This window comes from Schistocerca piceifrons, chromosome 9 (genome assembly GCF_021461385.2).
Source record: "Schistocerca piceifrons isolate TAMUIC-IGC-003096 chromosome 9, iqSchPice1.1, whole genome shotgun sequence".
Classification (NCBI taxonomy): Eukaryota; Metazoa; Arthropoda; class Insecta; order Orthoptera; family Acrididae; genus Schistocerca; species Schistocerca piceifrons.
This window is the reverse complement of record NC_060146.1, coordinates 182,572,469-182,595,545: the sequence shown is the minus strand read 5'-3', so window position 1 is coordinate 182,595,545 and position 23,077 is coordinate 182,572,469. Positions and strand designations below refer to the sequence as shown.

The 23,077-nt window shown below is 39.6% G+C and overlaps 1 protein-coding gene across 5 annotated transcripts in view; it reads right to left on the bottom strand.

The window, feature by feature from the left end:
* Window positions 1–22,875, bottom strand: part of LOC124717141 — a 121,099-nt gene extending 98,224 nt beyond the window's left edge. For 3 of the 5 annotated variants that reach the window (XM_047243889.1, XM_047243892.1, XM_047243891.1), the window contains exons 1-3: window positions 22,675–22,875; window positions 15,545–15,607; window positions 4,721–4,783 (exon numbers count right to left, since the gene is read on the bottom strand). In XM_047243889.1, coding sequence (XP_047099845.1) covers window positions 4,721–4,783; window positions 15,545–15,607; window positions 22,675–22,677 — 129 coding nt within the window. In that variant the 5' untranslated portion in view covers window positions 22,678–22,875. The remainder of the gene's footprint in view (window positions 1–4,720; window positions 4,784–15,544; window positions 15,608–22,674) is intronic. The other 2 variants (XM_047243890.1, XM_047243893.1) reach the window with 1 other exon arrangement.
* Window positions 22,876–23,077: the final 202 nt, after the last annotated feature.

The following is a 23,077-nucleotide window of genomic DNA, read 5'->3' as shown; positions in this document are numbered from 1 at the left end:
GTCAACCGATTCCTCCACAGGAAAACACGTCTGATATATTCTATACGACACTGGTGACGGCATGTGCGTCACATGACAGGAATATGTTGTCGACCCACCTAACTTGTACACTTGGCGAATGGGCAAAAAGATTCTTCTACCTTGCCCGATTTAGGTTTTCTTGTGGATGTGATAATCACTCCCAAAAAAAAGTGATGAAAACTAAGAGTTGGTCGCATAAACTGAAAATAAAATATTAAACTCTTCACTCGAGGGAAGATTTGAACAAAGGACCTCCCGTTCCACACCTGCTCACGCTAACCACGGGACCACGGCGCTCCTGAGCTCATACTATCCTTGATGTTGCTTATCTTCCGCATGGACTAATCAGTTTGTATATTTTGGTTATTTTTTTCATAGTTCCACACAACTTCTTCCTGTTTTCTCGACTGATCTGTGTTCAGTTTTTCAAGGACTATCCATTGTGCCAACTTATAACTAAATCTGAGAGGGGTGCGATGGGGAGGTTCCCTTGTAAGTAATATGTAAAGGGGACTTTTTTAGCAAAAAACTCAAAAAGGTATTGACCAATTTATTTCAAATTTTTGTATCATATTCTAATAAACATTCGGACGGACATTGGCTATGTATTTTATTAAATATATATAAATACATATTAGTAAATGAAGGAGAAATGTTATTATTATCTTGGGCGCTTTACTACAAACTTGTTATAGGATATTCCACTGACTTTCACACTGTCATAGGCTGTGTATTTTTTTAAAACAGGAATGAACAGATTTTCTGAGAAAACCGACTGCATTAAAAAATGCAATGCCGTGAAAATGTACGGTTTCATTTTGTTATTCACAGTCAGTTTTAACATAAGCATCTGAGAATTTAAACCATCAGACAAATTGTTTCTTCCACTATATTCCTTCTCCTCATATATTATTTTATATAAAAATTTATACAAAATAGTGTTATGTTTTGTTTTATTCTTTGCAGACAGCTTGAGAGGAAAGAGCCATGCTATATCAGTGGCTTATCAACTTATTATTAGAATACTACTGTACTTTTTTTTGAGTCATCGGTCTCCTAACTGGTTTGACTCGATATATTCCAATCTCTGTTTTCCACTTCAGTTTTTGCATTCTACAGCTCCCTCTAGTACCATGGAAGTCATTCCCTGATGTCTTACCAGATGTCCTATCGGCTGCCCCTTCTCCTTGTCTGTGTTTTCCACATATGCCTTTCCTCTACGAATCTGCACAGAACCACATCATTCTTTACTTTATCAATCCACCTAATTTTCCACGTTCCTCTGTAACCTAACATCTCAAGTGCTTCAATTCGTTTCTCTTCCGCTTTTCGCACAGTCCATGTTTCACTACCATACAAATATGTGTTCCAAATGTGCATACTCAGAAATTTCGTTCTCAAATGAAGGTCTATGTTTGATTATAGTAGACTTCACTTGACCAGGAATGCACTTTTTGCCTGTTCTAGTCTGCTTTTAATGTCCGCCTTGCTCTGTCTATTGTTGGGTATTTTGCTGCCTAGGCAACAGAATTCCTTAACCCATCTACTTCGTGACCATGGATCGTAATGTTAAGTTTCTCGCTGTTCTCATTTCTGCTACTTCTCATTATTTTCGTTTTTCTTCGGTTTACTCTCAGTCCATATTCTCTACTCATTAGCCTGTTCATTCCATACAGCATATCGTTTAATTCTTCTTCACTTTCCCTCTGGATAGCAATGTCATTAGCTAATCTTATCACTGATATCCTTTCAACTTGAATTTTAATTCTACTCCTGAACCTTTCCTTAATTCCATGATTGCTTCTTCGATGTACAGATTGAACAGTAGGGGCAAAAGAACACAACCCCGTCTTACAACCTTTTTAATCCAAGCACTTCCTTCTTGGTTATCCATTCTTATTATTCCCTCTTGGTTCTTGTACATAATGTATATTAATCGCCTCTCCCTATAGCTTACCCCTATTTTTCTCAGAATTTTGAACATCTTACACGATTTTACATTACCGAACGCTTTAGCCAGGTCGACAGATCCTATGAACGGTTCTTGATTTTTTAAAATCTTTCTTCCTTTACCAACCGCTCCTTCCGAAGTCACAAAAATGGTGAAAACGTTCTCTACACAACACACCAACCAAGCACAATAAAATAAAAAAAGACCCACAAGGTGAGTGGGGGCACAAAATGTACAAAATTGGAACTTGTACATTGATTTCAAGTCTTAAATAAACCACCTAAAAGTTACAGTCACTTCAAAGGTGTTACAGATACGAGATTTAAAATAATAATATTCACTTGCATGTCTGGATGGGCGGACATTGACGATATACAGACATACGAAGTTAATTCGAAACAAATTCACTGAAAGCGAATATGTGAATAACTTGGTCTCAGTTACGTTACATAGAGATGTGCACCCGCTACATACTAGTGGCAAATGAAAATTTTGGCAGATCGGGACTCGAACGCGAATTTCCCGCTTGTCGCAAACGTTCATCCCAATCATTTCGCTATTCGTATACCCCTCGCAGACCGGCCGAAACTTCTATATGTAAGAGTGTCCACGTGATTTTACCGTGGTCTCCTACATTCATCACGAAATACTTGTTGCAGCTTTACTCTGTGTTACCGCACCAGAGAGAAGTGTGACATACAGACATGTGGAAGTTCGTGTAGGTCTGAGAGGCGTGCACAGATTGCCTAATGGTTAAGGCGACTGCTCCCAGTAAGTGGGTAATTATTCGCATTCGTCGTTTTTATTTCGAATTAAAAACAACAACAGAGAAAAGTAGTCAAAATTGTACCACACTATCATGCTAGAATGGCTTTCACAGACTAAAGTCGGTTGAAAGGTGCCGACACAAGTTTCTTGATAAAAGAGTTGTTCTTTTTTAAGGGAAGCCGGAGGTGGTCATATCCAAAAAATTACGATTTTTTTTTTTGCTACCGAAAATTAATTGGAACATTCCTCTTTAATGTAAACTTTGAATTATTGTTCTACTCGCCCTAGAAGTGGAGTTATTACCATTTTCCCCCACGCCTGCAGAGGAAATGGGCGGCCGCTGAATGCATCTAACACCCTCTCGTGACTTCCTGGCGAACTGCTTGGGATTTTCTCGGTCTGTTACGCATACAGCGCCTTATGTTACGCATACAGCGAGTGTGCAAGGGTTGGCTACATTGTTTCCTGTGACAAATTAAGCGCTAAGAGCGCGGAACATCGTCTCTGTGCTTTGGAAGTGGATGGAGTGAAACAAACTTTTGAACGTTCAGTTCCCAGATACAACGTTAGTTACAAATACTACCTTGGGGATGGTGACTCCAAAGGTTTCAAGACTATAGAGGAACTGAAACCATATGGAAATGAATTTGTAGTTGAAAAGTTGGAATGCATTGGGCATGTGCAAAAGCATATGGGTGCACGGCTTCGAAGGCTCAAACAAACTTTGGGTTCAAGTAAGCTCAGTGATGGAAAGACAACAGGAGGGAGAGGCAGGAATGCATTGGGCATGTGCAAAAGTATATGGGTGCACGGCTTCGAAGGCTCAAACAAACTTTGGGTTCAAGTAAGCTCAGTGATGGAAAGACAATAGGAGGGAGAGGCAGGCTTACTGGAGGTGATTGAACGTCTACATACTATGGGTATGCTAGAAGGCAAAATACTAGTAATGTTAGTGACATGCGAAAAGCAGTGTGGGCATTGTTCCTTCATACTGCCTCTTCCAATGAATACCCTCAACACAGCCTGTGCCCAAAAGATTCCTGGTGCAAATATAATGCAAAAAAGGACTATGATCACAAACATGGTTTCCCAGCAGCTGTGATAAATGCAATAAAACCAATTTTTCATGACTTAGCACAGCCAGAATTGTTACACAAATGTCTACATGGAAAGACGCAGAATCCTGATGAGAGCGTGAACAATTTTATTTGGAAAGTGATCCCTAAAATGGTGTTTGTAAGCATAAAAACACTGCACTTTGGCATTTATGATGCAATAGCAACCTACAACCAAGGGAACAGTGTGAAGTGTGAAGTTCTGAAGGCATTAGGATTTACAGCTGTGTTGAACACAGTACGAGCACTAAGAAATATTGACAGAGAAAGGTTAAGGGGAGCAGAAAGAAGAGAAAGGCATATGAAGTATGATGGAACAACAGGCCAGAAAAGAAGACAGAAGAGGAAGCTTTTGGAGGATGAAGAAGAAGACCCTGATAATCCATCCTATAGTGCAGGAATGTATTGAGAAACTTTGATAGACATTTCCTGTAAATTAGAATTTTTCGAATATAAGGAACATTTTCTCAAAATCTACTCAAGCTAGAGAGATGAAATTTTTATACAGCGCTTCTAGTGGTCAAACTTACATTGTAACACAGCCATTTGGCAATATATTCAGTAGTTTCATTTCAGTTTAATTATAAAGCAATTATTTGTAAAAAAATTTGGGTCATTAATAAAAAAAATAATTGGAAATAAACTAGAAAAGATACTCCAAAATCCCTCTAACTGCAATGCTAAACCACTCTATATGTAAAAAAAAAAATTCAAATTTTTCTATTTGGTAGTTTATTCATAAATGTTCCTCAAACTTAGTGATTTTAACATGGGCAGCATAGGCACCTCCGGCTCCCCTTAATTGTTTTTGAAATACTTTCCCGTATTAACAAACAACATAATTCCAGCTTTTAATATTACTTACTGGCTCTTTTCTGATTTTAGTCCCATCACTGGCAGAACTCGGGTGTTGTTTTGGAGCCTTCTCCTGTAGGAAAAAATAATTGAACAACAAATTGAAAACAAAGTCTACACAACGAAAAATCTGTGAAAAGTTCTAGAGCTGTGGATTGGTGAAATGTAACCTGTACTTGGAGGGGAGATTTTTATTTGTTTTATTTGACTGAAGCTTTAGGAAATTAATGTTTCATGGATGGAAGCTGATAAGAAAGCCAGTTTTAATTGTTCTATTGTTCATGCATGGATTCAGTCGGTAGGGGACTTATAGTTATTCTCTGTTGTTATTCCTAGAATCTAGAGTTTTTCAAAAGTAGGATTTAGATGCACAACAGGTTTTTCTTTGTTTTGTCTAGTAAAATAATTTTAGTTCATTGTTTGTACGCATGATATAGGACACGGCAGGGGTAACTTAATCTATATAGAGACAAGCTGTAGTTTAACATGGTTACCAAAAATCTCCAAATTTTCTTGACCGAATTAGTTCCCATTTTTGCACGATACTTCGATGAACTTTTGGACTGGCACTGGCAAACGTTTTTTAATTACCTATGGTAAATAAATATAGATGTAATATATAAAGGGGAAACGCTGTTAGCAAAAATCTTGGAAAGGTATTGACCAGTTTATTTTAGATTTTGTGCATGATACTCCAAAAACCCGTTCATATGGACATCGGCTGTGTATTTTTTAAATATATGTAATACATATTTGGTATATATAAAGGGGAAATGTTGATAGCAAAATTTTCTAAAGGTTCTTACTATTTTACTATGAGCTGTTACCCGACATCCCATTGACATCAGTTGGACATAGGTTATGTACCTTTAAAGAACAATGTACAGGTTTCATGACATAACCATCTGCGTGAAAAGATATAGTGTATCGTGAAAATGTGCAGCTTTATTTTCTTTTTTGCAGTCAGTTTTCATCACAGAATTCATTTGAACCATTAGACAACTTGTTCCCTCCACATATATCCTTACTCCTTATAGATAAATTTAAACAAAAATTGTGTACACAAAGAGCATGCTGTTTTGATTTCTTTGTTGCAGACAATTTTAAGAGGAAAGACAGATGTTGTATTTTTGGCCTATCAGCTTACGATTAGAATACTACTGTATTATGGAATCTGAATCATACAAAACTTTGCAATCCTACCTGTTCACTGAATAAAAGTATTAGAAATACCCTCATTGAAGCTACTACCCATACAAATCCGGTAGCTGGAGACAGATCTCCTGTTGCCCTTACAATAAGAGAGGTGAAGAGGAGTTGAAGATAGACTGGGAGATGGACAATGACAGGGGGAAGAAGGAGGAGATGGACAGAGAGATGGGGTGTGAGGACGAGATGGACAAGGAGGGAGGGAGGATAAAATGGGCAGAGAGAGAGAGAGATGTGAGAAGGAGATTAGGATGTATATACAATTCACATATGCATTCAGCAATGGCAGAGCACTGCCAGGTTCGCTAAGTAATTTATAATTGCAGTTCTTATTAACAGATACTATGTGATCAAAAGAATCATAGTAAATAATGGTATAAATCCTTGGGGAGTAAATGAGACCACCCACAGGAAACCAGATATGTTGAACTGATAGCAGCCATACACACACACACACACACACACACACACACACACACACACACACACACGCACAAAGAAATAGAGCTAGCTAGCTTTCAAAATAAATCTTTTCTAGAGCTAGAGAACATGGCCATGTCCATATCCTCTCTCCAACTCCCCCATCCCTCCCCCCATATACAAAGAGATCTCTGTGCCCCAGGTGATGCACAATACCAGCACTGCAGTTCAGCAGGACAACTGTGTTGGGGTTTGCATTATTTTGGGTTGGGTGGGTAGAGGTAGGTAGAGAGTTTGGGAAGAAGAATAACCAGCAGCTCAGAGGGAGGCCGTTAGTTTACTGGCTAGGAATGTCGGATGGAGGGGTGACAGGTACATGGGACAGGCGTGTGATGCAAACATGAACTGGGGTGTGCATTAGATTGTGTTTGTGTGTGTGTGTGTGTGTGTGTGTGTGTGTGTGTGTGTGTGTGTGTACTCTAGCTTAGGGAAGAACTTATACCGAAAGCCAGCAAATTTCATGTTTTTTTGTGTGTGCTGTCGATAACTCAATGTTTCCACTTTTCGGAGAGAGGTTTTCTTTGCTCCTAAAGTATTTACATTCTATCTCCATTTTGCTACTATAAATAACAATATAGTGTAACATAGCCAATACAAGACAATATGATTAACAGTATTTGATAAATCAGGTTTACTTATAATGATGTTCCAAAAATTAAGAGACAGAGTAGAAGGAGTGTTCAAACAAGAATTATTTAACATCTCTTTACTCAATGTTGGTATGCATTTTAAGTGAAGTAAAACATAACATTTTATAACATACACCCATATAATATACTCATGTTTTTCTTTAATTTGTACTTGTAGCTGGAAACCAGTGCAGACGATTTTCTAAGATCCCCCAGATTCGTAGATGACATGGTATGCTAATTTAGACCTGTGGCTGATTTTGGTTGGGATCAAAGTGACACACAAAGTGTATAATAAATTGTAAAGTAGACAAACAATTTAAATGACAGCGATATCCAATATATCATATTTCTTGACATAAAAATAACCTCTATGTTTGTAGTTCAGGAAAATAATAAAGAACCTACCAAGGAAGCCACAACTCTGGCGAAACTGCTTAGCGCCAGAAAATTGTATACATATTGTAGACCCAGGTTTTAGAGCCTTCTGGATACAGAAATAAATCAATTTCACGTTAAGATAGCTTTCATTATTCAAAATTTTGTCAGTTTTGATTTACATATTGATTTCTGAAAATAATTATTTACTTCAGAATTTATAGGCCTCATGGTTAATAAAAGAAGGGTCCCAATTTTGAAAATATTAAAAAATACAGCATTTGTTGCTTTTTAAAATTGATTTCATTGTCAATAGTAAAATTAATGGAATTATAAATTGAGACATGCATTTTGTTTACAGTTAATACTGAAAAATAGCAATTATTGTATATGACACAGACTTCTTTTCATATCATATACTTTTAAAAATTTGACTACTAATAATCATGGAGTAAGATTGATACTTGATAAGACATCGAAATACATACAGAAACTAGTATTTTCAGAAAAAACTGTGTTTGTCAATTAGAAAAGTTTACGAGCTTTCATTGAAAAGAAATAAATAATTAATATAATAAATTCATCTGAAATATGCCTAAAATTTTTATGGTATCGAACATGTTATTAATTGAGCAGAAGTTCTGAGGGGGTTAGATACATCATTCGTGTATGCATGTGACGCAGCAGCTAATTTCTGCAGTAGTTGGCGGAAACGTATGTTGCTGATATTTCAGGACCATAGGACTGGTCGGGGGGGGGGGGGAAGCCAACAAGCCAACACTTTGGTGGCCTCCTTCTTTCCCACAGTCATCAGACCTTGATTTCCGCATATGAGGACACTTGAAGGAATTATTCAATGACATTCCAGCATACGAAGTACAGACAATACAGTATTGTGTCTTCGGTATCGGCCAGCTTGTACAATGATAATCAGATCCCCTTCAAAGAAATTGGGATTGTAAATGTTGAAGGGCAGAAGGATGCATTGTCACTGAGTTCCTCCTACGAACAAGAGATCTCATCTCATTATGTTCTTTTTTGTTGGAATGAGTAATAGCGTCTCTCAACAATTTCGACACTTTCTTTAACACCTTCTGTGTGGTAGGCACTAAAAATGTGCTGCACACACCAACTTATCTGTGTATGAGGTGCGACAATAAAGTAATGAGATTGATGCGAAAATAAAATTGCTTACCGTTTTAGTCAAGTTTAGTGTTGTCTCCTTCAAAGTAGTTCCCTTCTGACTGCACACACTTTTTCCAGCGCTTCTGCCATTGATGGTAACATTTCTGGAACTCATCTTCTGTAAAATCCTCAAAGACCCTCTTCACAGCTTTTTGTACATTTTGTGTTGTTTGAAAATGGTGTCCCTTGACCGCTGTCTTGACTCTTGGAAATAGAAGAAAATCGCATGGTGCGATGTCTGGTGAATAAGGTGGCTGTACTGAAATTTGTTTTGAGGTTAAAAATTGCTGTACTGACAGAGCAGCATGGGATGGCGCATTATCGTGATGCAGAATCCAATTATCAGCAATGTTGGCACAGACATGAAGAACTCTATTACGAAATCTTTCTAAAATTTCTTTGTAGTAAATTGGTTAACTGTTTGTCCAGGAAGCACCCACTCTTTATGAACAATTCCCTTGGAATCAAAGAAGCACACAAGCATGCATTTCAGTTTTGACTTTGACATGCGAGTTAGTTTTGGTCTGGGTTAATCCTTTGAGCGCCAATGCGAACTTTGCCGTTTTGTCTCTGAAAAAACAAAGTTTCATCACCGGTGATAACACGGCTCAACAATTCTGGATTGATTTCTGTCTGCTCTAACAGGTCGGATGCCACATTTTTCAGTGTTCCTCGCTGTTGTGGTGTGAGATTTTTGGGGAGCATTTTTGCACAAATCTTTCTCATACCAAGATCTTCAGTTATTATTAGACGAACCATTTCTCAATTGATGTTCAGTTCTTGTGCAATCATTTTCACAGATAATCTTCGATCGTATCGTACGAATTCACACACCCTGGTCAAGTTGACATCCGTCCCTGAGGTAGATGGTCGTCCACTGTGGTCTTCACTAAACATTTTATGCCAATGAATAACTTCAGCTCTTGACATAACCTCCTCTCCAAAAGCCTTCTGAAGCTTACCGTAAGTTGTTGTCGCGTTTTCACCCAATTTAACACGCTGCGCAATATTATGCAGTTCCATTTCCATGACGAGAGACACAAATACGTGTTAGCTCATTACAGCACAACTCACGACTGAACAGTTGCATTGATGTGCTGCTTGGACTAGAAGCAGCTTATAGACCAAGGTCAAAGATATTGTGCCTACGCAAGCCTGCAGTGTTGCCACATCTTGGAAAGAAAATCAGTGTCATTACTATATTGTCGCACCTCGTATATGGGTCTATAGAACACACACGCTGAGGTGACAAAAGTCGTGAATAGGGATATCACATGTACAGATGGTGATAATATCGCATAAAGAGTGTACAAAAGAGCAGTACAGTGGCGGAGCGCTCATTTCCACTCAGGTCATTCAACTGAAAAGGTTTGCGACGTTATTATAGCCACACGACGGAAATTAACAGACTTTGAACTCACAATGGCTGTTGAAGCTAGACACATGGGATATCCCACTTCGGAAATTCCTAAGGGATTCTGTGTTCCGAGATCCCCAGTGTCAAGAGTGTGTCAGGAATACCAAACGTCAGGCACTACCTCTTACCACAAAAAATGCAATGGCCGGGACTCTTCACTTAACGACCTAGAACAGTGGCATTTGTGTAGAGTTTCCAGTGCTAACAGATAACCAGCACTGCGCGAAATAACTGCAGAAATCAATGTGGGACGTATGACAAAGTTTTCGATTAGTACAGTGCAGCTAAATGTGGAGTTAATGGTCTATGGCAGCAGATGACCGACGTGAGTGCCTTTGCTAACAGCACGACATCACCTGCAGCCCCTTCTCCTGGTCTTGTGACGATATTAGTTTGACCCTGTGCAACTTGAAGGCCATGCAATGGTCAGATGAGTCCCGATTTGTGTTGGCAAGAGCTGACAGTAGTGTTCGAGTGTGTACAGACTCTATAGGAAGCCTTGGTCCCAATTTGTCAATATGGCAGTATGGTAGTTGGTGGTGGCTCCAAACTGTTGTGAGATGCGTTTACGAGGAGTGCACTGGGCCCTCTGGTCGAACTAAACCGATCATCGACTGCGAATGCTTATGTTCGGCTCCTCGGAGACCATTTGCAGCCATTCACGTACTTCATATTCCAAAACAACGATGGAATTTTCATGGATTACCATGCGGCATGTCATCAGTCCACAGCGGTTCACGATTGGCGTGAATAAGATTTTGGATAATTTGTGCGAATAAATTGGCCACTTAAATCTCCCATTATGTATCCCATATACCTTTTACGATACATGATCGAGAAGTAAATTCGTGCACTTTCGCAGCTATGCACGGCAATAATAGCAGCATTGCCAAATATTTCTACAAGGGGCTTCCAAAGAGTTGTTGAGTCCAAGGCATGCCGAATTGCTGCACCACGCCAGGCAGAAAGAGGTCCGACATGATATTTGGAGGCATTCTGTGACTTTTGTCACCTCAGCCTGTAGGTCCCACGAATAAATAAATTCTAGTGGTTAAGACTATCAAAAACCTGAATAAGATAAACAGGCAAAATTAAGATAGCTCTGACATTTTCAAGTTTGTCATATACACTCCTGGAAATTCAAATAAGAACACCGCGAATTCATTGTCCCAGGAAGGGGAAACTTTATTGACACATTCCTGGGGTCAGATACATCACATGATCACACTGACAGAACCACAGGCACATAGACACAGGCAACAGAGCATGCACAATGTCGGCACTAGTACAGTGTATATCCACCTTTCGCAGCAATGCAGGCTGCTATTCTCCCATGGAGACGATCGTAGAGATGCTGGATGTAGTCCTGTGGAACGGCTTGCCATGCCATTTCCATCTGGCGCCTCAGTTGGACCAGCGTTCGTGCTGGACGTGCAGACCGCGTGAGACGACGCTTCATCCAGTCCCAAACATGCTCAATGGGGGACAGATCCGGAGATCTTGCTGGCCAGGGTAGTTGACTTACACCTTCTAGAGCACGTTGGGTGGCACGGGATACATGCGGACGTGCATTGTCCTGTTGGAACAGCAAGTTCCCTTGCCGGTCTAGGAATGGTAGAACGATGGTTTCGATGACGGTTTGGATGTACCGTGCACTATTCAGTGTCCCCTCGACGATCACCAGTGGTGTATGGCCAGTGTAGGAGATCGCTCCCCACACCATGATGCCGGGTGTTGGCCCTGTGTGCCTCGGTCGTATGCAGTCCTGATTGTGGCGCTCACCTGCACGGCGCCAAACACGCATACGACCATCATTGGCACCAAGGCAGAAGCGACTCTCATCGCTGAAGACGACACGTCTCCATTCGTCCCTCCATTCAAGCCTGTCGCGACACCACTGGAGGCGGGCTGCACGATGTTGGGGCGTGAGCGGAAGACGGCCGAACGGTGTGCGGGACCGTAGCCCAGCTTCATGGAGACGGTTGCGAATGGTCCTCGCCGGTACCCCAGGAGCAACAGTGTCCCTAATTTGCTGGGAAGTGGCGGTGCGGTCCCCTACGGCACTGCGTAGGATCCTACGGTCTTGGCGTGCATCCGTGCGTCGCTGCGGTCCGGTCCCAGGTCGACGGGCACGTGCACCTTCCGCCGACCACTGGCGACAACATCGATGTACTGTGGAGACCTCACGCCCCACGTCTTGAGCAATTCGGCGGTACGTCCACCCGGCCTCCCGCATGCCCACTATACACCCTCGCTCAAAGTCCGTCAGCTGCACATACGGTTCACGTCCACGCTGTCGCGGCATGCTACCAGTGTTAAAGACTGCGATGGAGCTCCGTATGCCACGGCAAACTGGCTGACACTGACGGCGGCGGTGCACAAATGCTGCGCAGCTAGCGCCATTCGACGGCCAACACCGCGGTTCCTGGTGTGTCCGCTGTGCCGTGCGTGTGATCATTGCTTGTACAGCCCTCTCGCAGTGTCCGGAGCAAGTATGGTGGGTCTGACACACCGGTGTCAATGTGTTCTTTTTTCCATTTCCAGGAGTGTATTTTGAGCTATGAAATTACGAATTCGAGTCAGTTTAATTGTTACAAACTGCAACAAGACAGTGATGAAGTCATGAAAAAGGTGAAAATACTCGCTACGCAACACACCATAAAGCAACTATAAAGTAAAAATAAAAAAAAAATTAAAATAAAATAAAAATAAAAAAATTAAAAAAATACAATCTGAGAGGCTACAAAATGTGCAAAATGCAATGAGCCGGTGGGTTTCTGGCGCTAGGTGATATCGATTCTTGCTTCCATCTTTGATCGTTGTCCCTGTGCCTTGTTCTCTTCGCGTCTTTGAGGCAGGCTATTTGTGGTGGCGCGCGTGCGTAAGTCGGGGAGGGTGGGTCCGCGCGTGAGCTGTGGCAGTGCGTGACGTGACGCGCTTTCGATGTTGTCCTTGTGGGGAGTTGGCAACACCATGTCACGTGGCACGGCCGTATGCCGTGAGGACCAGTTGAGTTGGAGCAACGAAGAAGCATGGGCCGCTGCCGGAAAGTATTGAAGTTGGATTGAATCGGCTGGCCAGTGGCGACCAGGATTTGCTAACGTGGATGGATGGCATGTGAATTTCACATGAACAAGAATAAAAATAACCGCCTAGCTTTCGTGGTGGTTCCTGCTTCTGTATATAGTGAATATTATTGTGTACTTAACGACTGTTGACTGTTGCAGTTGCTCGTGCTAGTGGGCAGCAAAACATTCACTGCAATGGTGGTGAAGCGAGTTGTGTTCTGGAACGACCATTAAATTATGTTACTAAAGTGGCTAGAAATAGCGCCTCGCATTTGAAAGTTTGCATTTGGTGCTTAGTGGCACGCTGAAGGTAGCTGGTTCACTTGAACGTCATTTCTTAATTTAGTTATAGATTTAAAATTTTCTGGTTTTACGAATTAGTGGTAGTTGTTGTTTCTTAATAATTTCTTGTGTGTATGGAAGGCAAGTGGACATGATAAATATAGGTCACATTGTGTTTTATGGTCGGATAGAGGCCGTGTGTATTTTGGTCTGTGGGCATAGGGGCCGTGCTTATTGCATTAGCGGCCTGTCGAAGTGACATTAGCTTTCTATTGCAATTTCAAATACCTATCTAAAGGTCGATTGTCACATTAGGTTCTGCACGTTTGATTTAAGGGGTGTCAGCCATTCAGCAAAGACAGATTATCTTATGAGGTGTGAGGTGGACATTAAGTCATTGGGTGTGGACTGACACATCTTTTCACGTAGTATGCAGATTTTTTTTTTGTTGATCAAAGGAAACTAAACTCCTTAAATCTGTTCATTGGTTAACTTGTAATATGTTTATGTTGAGGTACTTCTTTCTCTCTCTCTCTCTCTCTCTCTCTCTCTCTCTCTCTCTATATATATATATATATATATATATATATATATATATATATATGTGTGTGTGTAACCTGTATCTACTACAGTGTGTCTGCCACTCATGTTTTCCTGTTTTCAGAAACATGTATAGTGGTCGAAGCGAGCAAACCTCGCTCCGCGAGCTTGCAGTGTGACGGAAATCTCAGTATTTCAACTTAGGGCCGACCAGAGCCCGTTAACGCTAACGCGCGATTTTTCTATTCCATTAAATTGGAGGCTTGTTTTAGGCAGAATATTTCCCACTGCCCAAAGTTGAGTAAAGTTCACCCTTTGGATAGTGTGTTTGTGAAATAGTAATAGATTAATGTTTGCTCGCGTCCATCACATGTGGATCAAATTGACGTTCTGCCTTAAGCCTGCATAAAGTCTAGAACCTACCGGACGTTTAGTGTAGTAGAATGCTAAGTGCAAACGGAAAAATTAATAGTACCCTTCAGGTCAGAAAGCATCAAATTAATTTTACCTTTTCAGTAAGTGTAAAACTGAGTGAGCAAGGCAATAACAGACATTGTAAACATTTGGTTATCTATTTCATCTATTATATTGGTTGTTGTTACCGGCATGTAAAGGGGCCGTTGTCGCAAGTGTGACGGTTAATATTGTAAATACTAATTGTGGATAGGGCCTTGAGCTGCAAATGTTGTTAATTGATTATTACTGCTGATGAATTCGTGTGTATGTGTAATCAATAAAGAAGTGTTAAAACTACAAACTGGTTGTGCTACTGGTATACAAGGTTAGAGTGTGCAATCGCCACACCATGCAACTTAATTGATTTCAAGTCTTAAGTAAGGTACTTAAAAGTGACAGTCACTTCAAAGGTATTACAGCTTTTCGATTTAAAATAATATTTACTTGCATGTGTGAGTGGGCGAGCGTTGAAATAGATTCGCTGAATGCGAATGTGCCAATAACTTGGTCTCAGCTGCTTTAGGTATAGATGTACCACATATCGGTGACAAATGAAAAGTTTTTCCGGACCAGGACTCGAACCCAAATATCCCGCTTATCGCGATCGGTCACTCCAACCATTTCGTTATCCGTGCACGCCTCCTGGGCCGACCGAAAGTTCTATATGTAAGAGTGTCCACATAATTATACCATAGTCTCCTAAATTCATCACGAAATACTTGCAGCTTTACTCTGTATTTCCGCACCAGTGAGAATTATGACACGCGGACATGTGGAAGTTTGGGTCGGTCTGGGAGGCGTGTACGAATAGCTAGTGGTTAAGGTGACCGCTCGTGATTAGCAGGAAATCCATCTTCGCGTCCCGCTCTAGCCCATATTTCCATTTGTCACCAACAGGTGGCACATCTGTACCTAATACAGCTCAGGCCAAGTTATTTGCATTCATCAAATTTATTTTGAATTGAAATAATAACACAGAAAACTAGTCAAAATATTACCACATTAGCACAAAAGAAAGCGTTGCACATACTGTCGGATGAAAGATGCCAATACAAGTTTTGATAACAAAAGATCTGAAGATGGCTGGTAATTTAGTCGTTCTTCACAAGAGTTTCTGTTTTTTTAATTACTATTGAAATATTCTCCAAATATTTACAAACAAAATAATTGTTGATATTAATATTACTTACTGGCTCTTGTCTGATTGTAGTCCCATTACAGGCAGAACTTGTGTGTTGTTTTGGAGCCTTCTCCTATAAGAAAAAATAATCAAAGAACAAATTGAAAACAAAGCATACACAGCAAAAAGCAGGTAGAAATGTCTAGATTTGAGGACTGGGAAATTGCAATCTGCATTTGAAGGATGGTTTATTTTTGTTTTGTCTTATTTTACTGTAGCTTTAAGAAATTTAAAATGCTTAGATGGAAGCTGACAATAAAGCCAGTTTTATTTGTTCCATACATGCATAGATTCAATTAGTAGGTGACTTAAGCTTATGTTTACTATAGTTATCTTCTATTTTTATTCCTAGAATCTACATATTTTATAAGCTGTCTTTAGATACAGGACAGTAAAAAGGCAACATTTCAGGATTTCAAATCAAACTGGAAGGACTATTGTGTTAGCCACTCATTCTAAAAATTATTTGTCTATTTCTCTGTTTTGTCAATTAAGTTATTTTTAGTGCATTATTAGTACATACTATATAGAACAAGTCAGTGCTAACTTAATCTATTTGACTACATAATGACATGTCGTAGTTTAATGTTCTTACCAAAAATCTCCAAAAATTCATGGCCAATTCATTTCCTATTTTTACATGATACTCTACTAAAATATTGGACAGACATAGGCACCAGTATTTAAATACATATGGTAAACAAATATATATGTAACATGTAAAGGCGAAACGCTGTTAAGAAAAATCTTGGAAATGTATTGACCAGTTTATATCACTTTTTGCGTGGTACTTCAATAAACATTTAGATGGTTATTGGCGATGTATTTTTGAAATATACCTAATATATATTAATATACATTACATATATAAAGGGGAAAAGTTGTTAGCAAAAGTGTCGAAAACTTCTCGAACGTTTTACTACAAACTGTTAGATGATTCCATTGACATTCAGACGGTCATGGGCTACGTCTTGTTTTAAACACCAATATACAGATTTGCTGACATTAGCGCCTGGGAGAAAGGAAACGCAGTGGCATGAATGTGTGCCATTTCATTTTCTTTTTCGCAGTCAGTTTTAGCGTAGGTATCAGAGCACTGAAACCATTAGACAAACTGTTTCTTGCACATATATCTTTACTGCTGAGATAAAATTTTAAACAAAAATTGTATGCACAAGAGTGTGATGTTTTGTTTTCTTCATTAGATACAGTCTTAAGAGGAAAGAAGAATGTTGTACTTATGGCTTATCAACTTATGATTAGAATACTACTGTACATTGGAATCTGAATCATACAAAACTTTGCAGTCCTACCTACTCACAGACTGAAACTATGAGGCATACATACTCTCACTGAAGCTATCATCCTCACAAGTGAAGCAGCTTGAGGTAATCTCCTGCAGCCCTTATACTACTTATCCAAATGGATTTATCCATTCATTTAAGTGACTCCTTTCCCCAGTCGAGTTTTGTTTGCAATAACAGTAAGGATCAAGGTCTTAGAGAGTGAAGAAGACGAGATGAACAGGGGGGGGGGGGGAGGTATAAAATGGACATAGAGAGGTGATGCGTAGAGAGAGAGGTGAGGAGGAGATGGAGAGAGATTGGGGGAGAAAGAGATGGACAGTGAGAAGTGGGAGATAAAAGAAATGGACAGAAAAGAGATAGACAAGCAGAGAGGGAGAAAGAGATGAGCAGACAGAGATGGGAGAAAGAGACTAGGATGTAATTACAAGTCAGATATGTATTTCGCAACTGCAGAGAATTCCCAAGTTCGCCAGTTAATTTATAATTATCACAGTTATTAAGTGATACTACATAATCTACACAATCAAAGTAAAAAAAATAATATAAATAATTTGGGAGTAACGAGACTATTTACCGAAAAGTTGATTTGATGGCAGACATGCAGGAAAAATGAGAGAAACCTAGCTACTTTCAGAGTAAATCCATTTTGAGCTAGTGTGCACAGCCATGTCCGCACCCCGCCCCCTCCACAATCACACCTCTGTACCCAAGATGCACAATTCCAAAATTGCAGTGCAGCAGGTGGGCTTGGTTTGGATTTGTGCTGTGTAGGATGGGATGTGGAATGGAATGGAGGAGTGACTTGTGCACGGGCTATATACGTAATGAACACATGCTGAAGGCGGTGGAGAGCTCTGCAAGATGAGGGTGATGTAATTTGAACTGGTATGTGCCTAAGTGTGTGTGTGTGTGTGTGTGTGTGTGTGTGTGTGTGTGTGTGTTTGTACTCTAGCTCGAGGAAGAATTTATTCTGAAAGCTAGCAAATTTCATCTCTTTTTGTATGTGTGTGCTGTTGAGGACTCAACACTTCCGCATTTCGGTGACTAGTCTTCTTTATTCCTAAAGTACTTCGATTCTATCACAACGTTCCTATTATAAATAATAATATAGCGTGATTTAGTTAATACAGGATATTATAGCTAACAACATTTGGTAAATGAGGTTTACTTATAATGATGTTCCAGAAATTAAGAGACAGATTATAAGCAATGGTCAAACAACATTTCAAGGTTGCTCTAAACGTATTTGACGTCGGTATGCATTTTAAGTAAAACATATCATTATACAACACAACACCAATGTGATATACTCTTCTTTTGCATTTATTTGCACTTTGTTGTTAGCGTTGTAAGGAACCATTTTCAACACACATATTTCATCACTATGTAGCATTAAACGTATTTATTTTCGAGAACAGTCATTAGTAACTTCCTGGCAGATTAAAACTGTGTGCCCGACCGAGACTCGAACTCGGGAGCTTGGCCTTTCCCGGGCAAGTGCTCTACCACCTGAGCTACCGAAGCACGACTCACGCCCGGTCCTCACAGCTTTACTTCTGCTAGTATCTCGTCTCCTACCTTCCAAACTTTACAGAAGCTCTCCTGCGAACCTTGCAGAACTAGCACTCCTGAAAGAAAGGATAATGCGGAGACATGGCTTAGCCACAGCCTGGGGGATATTTCCAGAATGAGACTTTCACTCTGCAGCGGAGTATGCGCTGATACGAAACTTCCTGGCAGCGCACACTCCGCTGCAGAGTGAAAATCTCATTCTGGTGTGATTAGTAAATTCGTAAAATGGCAAAGGATGTAGAAGTTGATTAGCAACCAAATTATCCATTTGGAAAAGCTGAAGCTCGTAGAAAACAGAAAATTTTCTGTTAATAATGCAGCGTTCTAGATTGCAGCTTTTCTTTAATTTTTAATATAATGAGATTATAGCTAGTATCTCCAATAATAACCAAACTCTTCTATCTTCAGTTCGAGTTAGTTATGTGGCCATTATTAGTTGTTCATCATAACAGAATAGTAGGGGGGAGTAACTTTTATTTTGTTTACATCCCTCACGAATCTACCTAATGGCCCAATGATGGGAGCCTTCAAAACATGTGTCTGAACGAATGATTCTGTCTAATGTTCAGTGTTCAATGTCACTGCCATTTACACAGTTTTTCTCCTGAGATGCTTCACTCCGCCTCACGTCCTCAGTCTCGTATGTGTCTAAAGACAGTTTTCCCCTTCCCTTTAGGTGTTAGATTCCTCAGAGTAACAGAACTCCTTCTCTGGGAGACGCTTACCAACTCATTAAGCTGAGAAACAGTCAGTTCAGTGGTGATTTCATAATGCACACAAATTCTACAGTGTAAATAATGATAGAACAGCTCAGTATCAATGCTTCAAATAGCAAACAGCTACACTTCTTGCTTGGAGAGGTTTCGATTGTGAATAGCAACTGACTTTACCTCTTAAAATGAAACTAGGGTGGAACAACACGGTATACACATTATGTGCCTATCATTTTGTTTGTATCCACTCTGGATAAGAGAAGAAAAGAAGATGGAAACACCAACTCTAGAAAACGACTGATGTTGAGACACATTTTAGAATTTAAAAAATTAAAGCCGTTATATATAAGCGTTGAGAATCTGCAGTAGAAGAAGTGGGAAAGATAGACACAAATTTCTCGAGTCGGACCACTTGGTCACGTTAACAAATACTAATGTGTAACTTACTTTCTGGATAAGTGATATAGTAATAGATACTTAAAGCTACCTACCCAAAATATCTGTCCACGCCAGCTTACACATTACAAGCCCAAGAACAGTTTTCATAGAAGGACTGAACTGACTATTTGAATATTTGCTCAATTTATGTATATAAATGTGTAAATATTCAAATCTACAATTCAGCTCACTGCAGCTTAGTCTGTCACTATGTTTTTCATTATATATATATATATATATATATATATATATATATATATATATATATATATATATAGTAATTTCCTCTGATAAATCGAATTTACATCTTCATCTTAAGGTGAATTCTCTTCATACACGATCACCATTAAGGCCTGTCTTTGGTTTAGCGATATATATGTGTTTGGAAGATGTTGCCTTCAGCAAAACAGTGTCTTGTTTTTCTCAAGTACCGCAATTAGTGAAACTGTGCGTGTTGCGAAATAGTTCATAGTTTTCACGACATGGAAAACCCAGCCAACAAGCAAATAAAAGATACAGGTAACAAAATGTCTTGAATACCAGCTACATCGTATAAGACAGTCAAAGAGATTAACAGCAGAATGTGCAGTTAAGTCAAATACGCAGAAACCCACTGATGATGGTGCTACATTACTCCTCTTCTAGTAAATAGAAAATAAACAAGAAACTGAGCACAGCAGAATCTCCCTAACATATTGGAAATTCACAGAACGTGGCTAACGCAAGATAACGATACCTTATTTTAGTTAGCTCTTAAATCTCTACTTTTGCAAGACACTTACATAAACTGCCAAAACTACGGTACAAATTAATATAATATTCATGCATTGCTCAATGATTTTTATCAAATACCAAATTCATATTAAATTTAGCATGCAACACAGTCTGAATAATGCAGTTAAAACCGGTTATAACAACGTCGAAGCGACCGACTGTAAGGTTGTTATTGCCTATAGTCGCACGAACCGGGGTTTTGAATTTTTTTTATAAAAATTTCGTATCTGTAAATTTTAGGCTGCCATACAGTTAAGACTTCAAAAAGTAGCAGAAATACAATGTGGAGAATGACTGAAGAGCATCTCCCTTATGTTTAGTAGAGTGTACAGCAATAAAATCCAGCAAAATATATAAAACCTGTAATAAGTGAAAAAGGCAGTAGCAACAATATAAAATGTTCAGTAATGTCCATCACGGTCTTGGATAATGAATGAGTTAAAATAGACATGATTAAAACGTATTGTAGATGCCATGTAGGGTAATAGTAATGAATGACACAACCTAGTTCCAGTTACTACATTACAGAAATCAATCCACAATAGCAAACTTAATGGTACTCTATACATAAATTACATGGAGGTTTATGCTTTGTCCCATGTTTTTCCGTAAAATGTTATACAAATGTGATGTATTGTAGTTGACTCTTTGAAAATATCTAACAGATAACCACGAAGCATCAATAACGAATACACTGTTACTCCCCTTTTCTACTTTCAAAAAATAACTCAGATTCGAATTTGATTATCTGCTTTTCTACCATCACGAGAAAGACAGTGTTGTTTAGTCTTTCAACCAGTTGCTTTAACTTTGAAATGCAGTATAGTACGCATAATACAGTATAGCGTCCTATTTAAGGTAACCAGTTACCTTTGTTTTCTTTTTGCTTTCAAGATGGGCGTACGCATTTTGCATTTGACGGTGCATTTGTTTTAACGCCTGATTTGAAATCAACAACCTCCAGCAAAAAAGAGTTTAAATATAACTATTACATTGTTATCAGTAATCCCCAAATACGTAATAAACAAATAAGAACATTGGATGTGATCCATATCCATACTTTCCGTGCTAATGTTATAAATGCGAAAGGAACCTTGCTTTCGCGTTAAAACCGCTGAACCAAATTTAATGAAATTTGGTATGGAGATAGCTTAAATATTGGGGAAGAACATAGGCTACCTCGGAATGTCTTTAGTACGAGATATTTGTTGATCTGAAGAAAATTAAGCGAAATATGGAACAATTATTGCTGTTTGAGAAAGCTGTTTACTCTTTGACTTTTGAACTTTGTCATATTTACGAATATGTTTTTACTGTTTTATACGTTATATATAAGACGATTCAACGTAATACAACACTAATACAATCCCCAACGTGTGTAATGCGTACTTCTATTCTAATTTCAGACACAAGCGCATCGAATTGTATTCGCTGAGCGTGTCGGGTCTCTTCCAGCTTCTGGGACGTTTGCAGACTCACAACTACGTCCTTTAAACGCTGGACGACAAACAGAGAGACTGTGTCTTTACATGTAGCGTGTGGGAGGCTTTTAGTGAGGCTGCATTTGATTATATGCAAGCGCAGCCTGCTTGTAACAGACAGAAACCTGGGTGCATCTAACATTATTGCCGATACAAATGTTACAAAAATTTGCGCTGCACCGAACTACAGGTTATTTATTTTCTCTCTTCGTCAGTTTAACGCTGTTTAATAATTTATGAAGTCCATATTTTACTTTAGTGTTGCCAGCCGTCACTCATCGTAACAAAGTTACTGATAAGAGTCAACAATTCGTTGGTTAGCCTTGCTGACCCTTGATCACGGGGTTCCGGGTAGAAATCCCAGCCGGGCCGGAATCTCTCCGCTCGGGACTGTCTGTGTGTGTGTGTGTGTGTGTGTGTGTGTGTGTGCTCATCATTTTATCGTCAACTACGCGCAAGTCGCCTAATTGGCGCCAAATAAAAATAATTACTTGCAGGAAGCGGTCGAACATCCCGAATGGCACTAAATGCCAAACACAAAATTCATTTAATTTTACTGATATGTGAGTGCAGCTGCGAGTAACAGCCAGTAGCCGATACGTGTCTCCGAAAATGTGTCGAAAAGTAAGTCGTTTGATACGAGAACTTGCAATAATCGATGTCGATCTTTTGAATTCACCGTTTATACACGATTTAGACGGTACCGCTAGATTTCGCTGTTATAGCCAATACGTCATTAAAAGCGGTGTCGCTATAAACTATGCCGATTATATTATATACAACATGTGCTATGCAAAGTGAAAGCTAGCTGCTAAGCGAAAAATAAGTGTCAGTGGTTGTTACGATAAAACTAACCATTTCCAGGGTGAATGGAACCGTTCAGGTTATGTCCTTCCAACCATATCTTCTCTTTAACAATAGCAAGCCAGAACTCGAGCACAGTTCCGCCACACTATTTACTGTCGATAGATTTTGTTGTTTATTTTATCTTCAGTATGTTCAGTAGTTCACAATTTTGACAACAACGATAGCATGTTCGGAGCAACTGCGTCTCCCTGCGGCGGGACTGTGTGAAGTCACATACTGATTGGCCGTTCATCGCCGCAGCGCATCGAGGACGTAGTGCACCTAGCGGCCGAGAGATGGCAGGCGCTTCCAGCTGGCTGTAGAGAGCCTAATGCCATGTCCCTCCCGTAGCAACTCCTGGCTATTTTTCCTTTTTTTTTCTATTTTCAAAATGTAAGGACGTAGGGACAGA